The following is a 10317-nucleotide window of genomic DNA, read 5'->3' on the forward strand; positions in this document are numbered from 1 at the left end:
TTGTGTATGTTGATAGGGAGTTGTATAATTTGCAACTAATAACATGATGGATTAGCTCATGCTATTTGGGCAACCATATGCCATATTATTATTATTAGTTAGGACTGCATGGATGAAGTATCATGTTATCTCGAGTACAAAATGCTTGCCCCAAACAGAAAGTCAACTTGAGACTTTGGTGTATATCAGATACACACACACAGAGCACACGGGACTCTGGCCCAATCAGGAAGAGCTCTAGGCACATACATTGGTATGTGCCTAGAATACCTTTCAACATATGTCAGAAACAGGTGTTGGGGGAGCATGGTTGCCACCATAACAGTAGCTAGCCCTCATGGTCCTGCAGCTCCCTCTATGTGTGGGGAGGATCTTATGAGCTGCCCCACACATATGCATTTAAGACCGAGACTTTTTAATGCGCCCATTTGTTTCTCCACGACAGTTCTTAGACATGTCTGCATTTGGTAGCTCTCTCTTTCCAGGAATGTTCCCAATAGCACACTTCAGGCCTGCCTGAATCTTTCTGTTGGTTAGGATAATCAACATGGGACTTATAGCTGAGTAGCAGGAGTCAAAAAACATGCGGGCATCTGCGAACCTCAGTGAGACTGGGGCTACACAAAGGTTGACCATCCAGAAGACACTGTCCAGTCCAAAGCTGAGAAGGTACATGGCCAGCAGGCCCATGACTGATTTTGCTGCTCGGATCTCTGAATGCTTCAGCTGTAGCATGGGCAAGCGGCTCATCAGTTTCCCATGCTGCCAAAAAACAAAGAGGAGGTATCCACTTGAGAGGCTCATCAACCCCAGGAAGAAAATGTCTCGAGTGACAAATACCACTCCATTTCCAAAGTACAAGAGTTGGTTAGGGAACACCACACAGCAGAAGTCATACACTACCATGATCTCTTCCTCGGTGCAGTTGGTACCGGTGCGAGGCAGGGAGTAAAGCAAACGGGTGCAGCAGACCAGGAGGTTGAAGCACCAAAGGGAAATCATGATGGAAGGGAGTTTTGCAAGGATGCTATGCCTTAGCCGCAAACATCTGAGAGGACATGGAGCAATGAGGAGGCACTGGAAGCAGCCCAGCATGGAAGTTAAGAAGATGCTCATAGCTCTGCTCACACAATAGATGTAGAGGGTGATGCCACAGGTCAAATTATCATGCATGGTGTGGATGCCAAATGCTTGCAAAGTGAGTGGGACACCCCTGGTCAGGATCACCAGGAGGTTGGCCAGTGCAAGTTTGCCCAGGATGATTTCACTGGGTGTGAAGTTTTGCCGGCAGGTGGCTTTGAGGAAGGCATAGAGGATGGCTAGATTTCCTGGGATCCCTATCATGTCAAGAGAAATGAAACCAAGCATGTTCACCACGAACCAGACTTGCATCACGGCTGCGTAACCCTGCTGGGAGGAAGGTTGCTCACTCTGTGTATTCTACAAGACAAAAGTGTTGAAAAGTAGCAGAGAATTGGTTCCCCCCCACAGCAGTCAACAAAGCCATATGTAAATTAAATTAAGTTCCTTTCATGTTGATTGGAAAACACACACACACCCCACTCATGTATTTATTTAGGCATGCATCCATGTAAGCCCTTCTGTTTGCAAAATTATTGCATGCTGGAAAACTGAAAAGTTGCTTAAGATGCTGAATTCTAAGATAGGGGGAAAAGTTATTCTGCAAGCAGACATTCCTGCTTGAAAAAGTGAGAGGCCTTTCAGAGGCAGCATGGTGTAGTAATCAAAATGTTGGCCTAGAACCAGCAAGAACCTCCACTCAGGCATTGCTAAGTGTCCCTTATGACATCCGTTTGGCACCTAGATTTGTATATTAGGCAGACATCCTCATGTGTTTCATTTTGGATTTATCTTCTTCTGATCTTTGCATTTTAATTTTACGTTGAATTCTTGTGCACCATTCTGAGAAGATTCCTCCCTTCCCTGCCGCTTGATTTAGCAGTATCCAAGTTGTGCCCACCCTGTGGAATGCCCTCCTGTCAGATGTCAAAGAGATAAACAATCATATGACTTTTCATAGACATCTGAAGGCAGCCCTGTTTTGGAAGCTTTTAATGTTTCATGTTTTGTTGGGTTCCTTTGTATTTTGTTCGAAACATCCCAGAGTGGCTGGGGCAACCCAGTCAGATGTATGGGATACAAGAAACAGATTGGTATTAATAATGATTTTTATTATTTTTATTATCAATCATGATATAATAATAATAATAATAATAATAATAATAATAATAATAATAATAATAATAGAAGCTCACTGAGTGAGGTTGGGCCAGTCATTAACTTTTCTAACTTCCTGAATCATTGTCAGGATAAAACGGGAGAAGCATTTATATCTCCCTAAACTCCCAAGAGCAAGAGTGTGATTAACAATCCCATAAATAACAAACAAGCATGCAGGCCTTCATTTCAAGTGATGTATATTGCAATCATATCTTTGGAGGCATTGTTCCAACTGATAACCTTTCTGTACTGTTAAAAACTGGTGATTTCTTTCTAGCCTGTATCAGCCCCCTTTCCACCCGTTTGAGTTTGTTATGGCCTTAATATGCTAGATTAAAATGTTTCTGCCTCTGTAGGATGTTATAGACTCAGTGTGATGGAATCACTTTGTAGTCTTTTTCCTTGCATAAATGACATAAGCTTTCCACTCATGTCCCTCGATGTGTTCTTCTCAGTTACACTGCCAAATTCTGACAAGGGTATCTGCACAGGAGACGGCTTTCATTTCATGCTGGCTGATAACCATTTCTGTTTGACATCTACTTGGCAGCCTTTCAAAGACAGTTTGGTGATAACGGTTGCAGCCAATGCTAAAAATGTGTGAAAGTAGGTGGGTAATTAGATCTTATAAGAACTGAAAACTTTAATGATTATGTCTGGGATACAGTTTGGATCAAAGTGGATGGAGATGTCTCTAGAAATGAAAAAAGAAAAGGGAGTGGAGGGGAAAGGAGCTGGAACAAATAGAAAGGGGGGGGGATCTTGCCATAACTTCAGGGAAAACAAAGCCATGCTTTTGTTTCATATTTTCAAAGGGACGTGAAAATTGTATACAAGTCCCTAGACTGCCCTAAATCAATTGTTCACAAAACAAATGTTGTTGTCACAGGTTTGCTTATGCCTCTATCGCTATCAGCATCCATTGCGAAAGGCAACAGGGCACCTAAAAGGGAGCAATTGTATGCATTGGTTAATTTTCAAATTTAGGATGGTATCCAACTAAATAATTGCACAAGAACTTCAACTTGTGCAATGGGACTTTCCCCCACTTCACTTGCCTGTGCATGTCCTACACCCTCCCTAAATCTGCTTTGGATGAGAGGAAACCCCGGAACATTTAAGGGGCATGCAAGGGAATGAGGGGGGGAAATATCATGGCTCAAGTAAAAATTGTTCTGCTCATGCAAGGATTTGCTTGGTGCTACTTTGGAAACTGGGACGCAGGTGGCGCTGTGGGTTAAAGCCTCAGCGCCTAGGACTTGCCGATCGAAAGGTCGGCGGTTCGAATCCCTGCGGCGGGGTGCGCTCCCGCTGCTCGGTCCCAGCGCCTGCCAACCTAGCAGTTCGAAAGCACCTCCGGGTGCAAGTAGATAAATAGGGACCGCTTACCAGCGGGAAGGTAAACGGCGTTTCCGTGTGCGGCTCTGGCTCGCCAGAGCAGCGATGTCACGCTGGCCACGTGACCCGGAAGTGTCTCCGGACAGCGCTGGCCCCTGGCCTCTTGAGTGAGATGGGCGCACAACCCCAGAGTCTGTCAAGACTGGCCCGTACGGGCAGGGGTACCTTTACCTTTACCTTTACTTTGGAAACAATGTAGAGAGGTTACTGAGGACTTTCTGTTGGATCCACCTTGCATTACCAAGTCATATATTGATTGGGAAAATGCTCTAACTTCTATAGAACTATAGAAACAGGAAACATAGAATGCGTACATTTTTAAAATAAACAAGATTTTTGTAGTGCAAGAGAATCCCATGCCAGTTCTATGGGCTGGACCCAGACTAGCAGCACAATCCTAAAATGTTGACTCAGAAAGTCCTGTTCCTAGGCAATATATTGTGTGTATACGTCCACTCACATACTAGTGAATATAGCAATAGCTGGAAGATGTAAATTGGTATTGCTAAATGGAAAGACAAACTATATTACTCAGACTAATATCTGACTACATCCGTGTCCAGAACAGACTTAAAATAGTGTTCATGGAGTTTAAGTTACTGAAGCTGCAGATAATCTCATTATGGAACTAGCTAACTAATGGAAAGATGTATGACCCATAAACCAGTAAGTGAAAACTGCTTGGATTTTTGCTCACTAAAGTAAGCAGCAGCAAAATAGCTTAAATCCGGCTTGGAAATCTGTTTTAACAGAAATGGATTGCTTTTACAATGCAATCCTTTATGTGTCTAATACTCTGAGGTGCACGTGTATAGGACTGTAGCCACAAAGCATCTTTCAGCCTTGAAGTTCAAAGATCATTTACATCAATCCCCACCAATTTGCTAGTCTCTAACATGAAATTCAATAATGGATCAGCACCGAACAATACCTGTAGCAACAGCTGGGGATAAGTTGTCTTCCTGTTGTTATTTCTAAGCTCCCACGCTGGAAACTGAAGCAGGTAAATTTGCCATTGTGATGCAGCTGGGAGGGAAAACGCTATTGCTTGGAAGGGTGGAAGGAAAAATTACGCATCTCATAATACACAAGTACAGTGGAAAGAAGCAACCCACAATGGGATCTCCAAAAACAAGCCAACAAACATCTCTTCCCCTCTGAAATAATGGAAGACAATGGTGTAAACCAGAGATAGCCAAGCTTTTGACATTCAGCTTCTTATGCAAGATGTCTCGAGAGGAAACCAAGTCTGAGTTTTTCCAATGCAAATCCTCACTTTCCCATGCTACTGTTGTCAGCCTCTCAGAAGCCGCAGCAGTAGCACAGCAGATACCAGCCCACACTAATTAATGAGGAGCTGGGCAGGCACAGCATGTGCACAGCCACTTCACCAGGCTCCTTACAGGGTTGCAAGATTGAAGGCTGGAAGTCCTGCCTGCTCCCTATCTATCCCTCCCACCCCATAGTTCTTCATTGTCTTTCCTGCTGCTTGCTGAAGTGAGAAGCAGGTTTGCTGTTCAAAGGACCAGAGGCCAGCCACTGAACTCTGGGTGCAAGAAGCTAAAAGGAATCGGAAAAAGTGGGCAGCTGTTAACCACTGGACCTGGTAGGTCCAGGGCAAGGAAGTCACTGGTTGGCTCCATTTTCTTCCACATCCGCTCCCCTTGAAAAGATACGGTGGACACTTAAGCATTAGTCATATGCACAGTAGTGCAATCACTTGGCATCTAACAGAACTTTTCACTTTACCACAGGGAAGAAAAGCAGGCATCCCCCTACTTATGTGAGGGTTACATTCCAGGCCCCTCATGCTTAAGTGAAATGGCGTAATGTGGGGAGCACCCTCTAAAAAGCCTCTAAATGTCCATTCTGCTCCCCTCTCCAGCTCTCTCTCTGCACAACTGTCTCTGCAACTAGAGCTCTGGGGCCAGCAGAAGGTTGGCGGATGAGCAGAAAAGCGGCAGCTGCTGCTGCACTGCCCCACATGCCAGCTGCTTAGGCAGGGAGGCAAAGCAGCTTAAACAAAGCTCTGCTGCACCTCAGGTTTCTTTGGGGCTTCCTTCACCCTCACTGACATCCTCTTCGGGCTCTGGGGAGAGTCTCCTCACTAGCCACAAGGACTCTCCAGCTCTATCCCGACATTTCCTAGCATGATTCTTTCTATCTATCTATCTATCTATCTATCTATCTATCTATCTATCTATCTCTATCTATCTATCTATCATCATCATCTATCAATCATCTATCTATCTATCTATCTATCATCTATCTATCTATCTATCTATCTATCTATCTATCTATCTATCTATCTATCATCTATCTATCTATTTATTTATTTCCTGGTGCTACATGTATATGTGGTCACATGTGAGTAGAATGCAGAGGATGCCTGCATGCTACCTTGAACTCCTGAAATAAAGGTGAGATAAGATTGCAATGAACAATTAAAAGGAGTCATGCTTAGTTCAGCTTCTGCCAGGAAACAGAGGTTGCAATCTTCCAACTCTTGTTACTATATTGCTACCTACTTTTCCACAACCCACCTTTCATCCCAACACCAGTGTCCTTTGAAATGACCTGCCTGCAGCATTTGAGGGGGAAATGCAACAAAAAAAAAAGGGGGGGGGGAGAAGACTTTTACAGCGGTTACATTCTAAATGGATATACAAGGTGCAATTTCCTAGTTATTGTCTTGTTCTTTGTTCTACAGCAGAAAAAGCACAGCAGAACCTCCTGCCCTTGGATATAAGGCCCGTGGAACCTTAATTACCTGGTTCTGGTAAGCAGAAAAACTGAGCTGAATGTTCTACTGACATGAAGCCCCATGGTAATAAAGTCCTCGTCTTCTTTTCTGTATGACCACATAGCAAATAGTACTGTTTAATTTGCAAGTAGCTGGTTTTGTGAGTTGCTGGTTTTGTTTTGTTTTTAAATCTGCAGCTCCTTTACCTAATTTTGTTATACAGTGGTTTCTTTTGCTAGAACAATGAACGACTAAAAGTAACTTTAGGCAGTTAACTTTACCAAGAGATTTTCATGTTCATTTTAACCTTAGCCAATTAGTTTCCATGAGCTGACAATCATTAATTAAAAACTGCCAAGGGATCATGTAATTGGCTCCTAATAAACACATGCTGCTAATTCAGCTACTTGATGCATTTATTTACAGCTTAATTGGGTATCAAAGTCTCCAATCCTCTGTCCCCTTACATGGAAGTAAATCGATTGACCTCAAAGGTACTTACTTTTGATCAGGCATGTATAGGTTTTTTAAAATAAGTAGGAATGGGTGAATCTATCAATTCCAGTTTTCTCAGTTTCTTGTTTTTCCAATCTAAACAAGAAGTCCCCCCACTTTTACATACTAAGTTTGCAACTTTATTCATGTTTGGTGGGAATGCCCCCATGTTAAAAACATTTGGAATAGAGCATTCTCCATTGTATCTACAATTACAAGCCAACCTCTTTCTCCAAATCTTCCCTTAACCCTCCTATCTTTGGACATAGATTTGGGCTCACCCCTGCACAACAGTAGCCTTCTTACTGACCACAGCATGATTAGCGATATCTCAGCACTGAAAGAACCAGACTGAAATACCCCTGAGCATATGAGAAATTAATATCTGGGATACAGCACTGTCTGTGCATCTCACCAGACGCAGAAGGGCAACTGAAGGCATAATGAAAAGAAGTACATGTCAAGAAACGGGGACCCCTTGCTTTAACTATGTTAATGATCAAATTCAAGACCTTGTTATACCAACCACTCATCTTCTCAGTTTATGTCTGCTTTCTTTATATCCTCTGGTCAACGTCAGGCTTTCAGGATTACATTTTTGTTTACAAGAGTACCTAAGAGCCACCAACCAGAGCCAGGTCCTAAATAGTGTCTGATGAGGTGGAACCCATCCTTGCATTTAAGCACTAGCCTGGTAACTATAAGTGACATGCAGGTGAGTGAGCGAGGAGTTGTAGGAGATATGGAGGGCTCCATCCTTTATGCACCAAACATAGAAATTGGAGAACTGCTAGAGGAACATTCTTTGCTGTTGTCCCCCACAACTGCTCCCCTGTGTCCAGTGGTGATGATGATGTAAGCTAGTAACTTTTGTGAGGCTTAGTTACAATACTGATGGAATGAATTAATCACCATCACCCTGGGAGCCAAACAGTGGAGGGATCTAGATAAACAAGTACAAATAACATCAGAATTACTACAGTTGGGGGTCAGAAAGCTTTGCCAATCCACTACAAATCTACTGAATCACTGATTTACTTTTTGCACGGTCCCTGCATTGGAAATGGAGCATGATCTGTGTCAAAATTCAAAGCTGATTTGGTTTTATCTGGCTTGATGAGATATCTGGAGACATGATGAGTATGGTAGTTCTGCTCTTCCTCCACATTACTGCAGTAATGCTTCTGAATGCCAGTTGCTGGAAACCACATGAGGAGAAAGTGCTCTTGTGCTCAGGCCCTCCTTGTGTGTTTCCTACTGGCATCTGGTTGGCCACTGTGAGAACAGGATGCTGGAATAGATGGGCCACTGGCCTGATCCAGGAGGCTCACCATATGTTTTTATCTTGGATCACTCAGATAAAATATGGAATACAAGCATTTCCCACCATGCGTTTCATTTTATTCATAAGCCCAGACAATATTGCATCCCATTCTATCAGCTGTTGCTTTATCCTCTTGCTCAAGTCACGTATTTCCCAAGTCGATTATTTCAAATGCTCAAAGTAAGCTCTAATAGGAGGTGGCAGCCAATTAGGAGCCTAAAAGAGATTTTCATCAGCTACTGGAAAATTAAATACCATAATTATTTAGCTTTAGCTGCCTACATACTCAAGGGGTTAATTATGCGCCTGTAAAGAAACAACATTTGATTTGCCCGGCTTGGGGAGTTAAAAAGGTCACACAATGGGAATATGGCCTGCAGTTGTGTTTGTTAGATTTTTAAAAAGTGAGGCCATTGAGCTTTAAGGCAAGACCAGAGTCTTGGCACTTCAAAATTTGCCTCTACGCCACTGCTGCCACACATTCATCAGAAGGGTTAACTCTTAACACAACATATGTACATACAATCCTGTGCCTATAGGCTCTATATGTTGAACTGTTGACACACACATTTCCTGAAGGTATGAAAATGGCTAGAGCAGAAGTAAGTTCCACAGAAATTAATGGCATGTGCAAAATGCAGTGGAGATATGCACATTCCCCAAGGTCTGTTGGAGATTGTGTATATTGACCAGAGAATGTTCACAATCCCCTCTTCATTGAAAGAGTATGTGCACTAACCTGGTGAAAGGCCAGTTGTTGAGCATATAGCAGTGACTCAACTTACAGTACCCTAACACACACCCATATTTTATATATAATAGTATTATAGAAAATCACGCAGAATATTTTTTTTGTGTGTGTGTGTATTATATACCAAGTGCAACAGTATGATATATATTTTTTTCCTTTTGCCTGTCATTGCTATTAGTTCCCAGTGACCCAGCACCTATTCTTGCAACTTCTGTTGCAATAATTTTAGGGATAAGACACATGATGCAGAAATAAATTCTGAGGTAAAGAAAGGCATGTTTTCAATTTTATTTGGGGACCAGGTTGAGGAGTTAGCCTCTGAGCCCCTACCTCATACAGTTGCTGTAAGGATGGGGGTGGGGGTGGGGAAGGACTGCATGCTCCTAAGAAAAACAAACATCATGGTTTTTCAGTGGATATAGATAATCCTGCTCATAAGACATTGTGTTCGTGTTAAGAATCAACAACTCCAGAGGATGATAAAGCAAACATGAGTGTGTGTAAGTCTGGTCTCATTCATATGAGTTCATTAATTCATGCTAGAAGTGACATATAATGCAATAAGATCCTTTTGCCGTTAAATGGCAACAGCAGAGGAGCTTAACTGCTGCAGCTACTGGAGCCTATCCCTCTTTTTTATGCCTTTCACATCACAGGATATTCAAGGAAAAAACAGTGGAGTTGTTTTGCTGAACTGTTGCCATACAACTCACTGCTGGGGTTGATGAGAAAATGAACAAAGGATTACATTGGAGACCTTGCACGGTCTTGTGCAATTGTTCCAGATATACTTTGGCAGCAGATTGGCTCAAGGGAAGATATTTTGCAAAACAATTTGAACAAAGTCATTATGATGGACGGAACAACACATACCGTAGCGGCTTTTGTCAGCATGTAAGGCTCGCAGGTATCAGAGGGGCTCAACAAGCCACAGAAGATACAACCCTTTGCTGCAGACTTCGCCTTTGCCAGGTTTGAACAAATACCAGACCTGAAACAAATGTAGAAAAACAAGATGGGATCTGAAATGGCAAATGTGATGTGAATTTTGTCACCTAACCCTAAAACCCAACTAACAGAAGAGAGTCATTTATCTGTTTTTAGCTTCTAGTGGCTGTAAATAGTACTCTGGGTCCAGAGACATCTGAGGTGATGGGCAAGCTTTAAATCAATAAAACTATCAAATTAAATCCTAGCTTGTGGGGGCGGGACTTTGGATAGGGAGCCTTCCTTACTCGGGTGAGCAGGCCTATGCACTGAGCACCTGGGGGCAGATGATGATGTTTTCGTGGCAAATCTCTAAGATGTGTGAAGAGCAAAGACTAGTTGTAGTTTGGGGATCTATTTTTCTTTTTTCCTTTTTAA

The 10317-nt window shown here is 42.7% G+C and overlaps 1 protein-coding gene across 1 annotated transcript; it reads right to left on the reverse strand.

The window, feature by feature from the left end:
• Window positions 1–399: 399 nt before the first annotated feature.
• On the reverse strand, window positions 400–1392 carry LOC310847720 (olfactory receptor class A-like protein 1; the record flags this gene model as incomplete). The annotated part of the gene is made up of 1 exon (XM_083745781.1): window positions 400–1392. The coding sequence occupies one exon, from the start codon at window positions 1390–1392 to the stop codon at window positions 400–402; it is 993 nt and encodes a 330-aa protein (XP_083601907.1).
• Between the last annotated feature and the right edge of the window lie 8925 nt (window positions 1393–10317).

The sequence above is a fragment of the Podarcis gaigeae genome (assembly GCF_964106915.1).
Source record: "Podarcis gaigeae genome assembly, chromosome: 6".
Lineage (NCBI taxonomy): Eukaryota > Metazoa > Chordata > Lepidosauria > Squamata > Lacertidae > Podarcis > Podarcis gaigeae.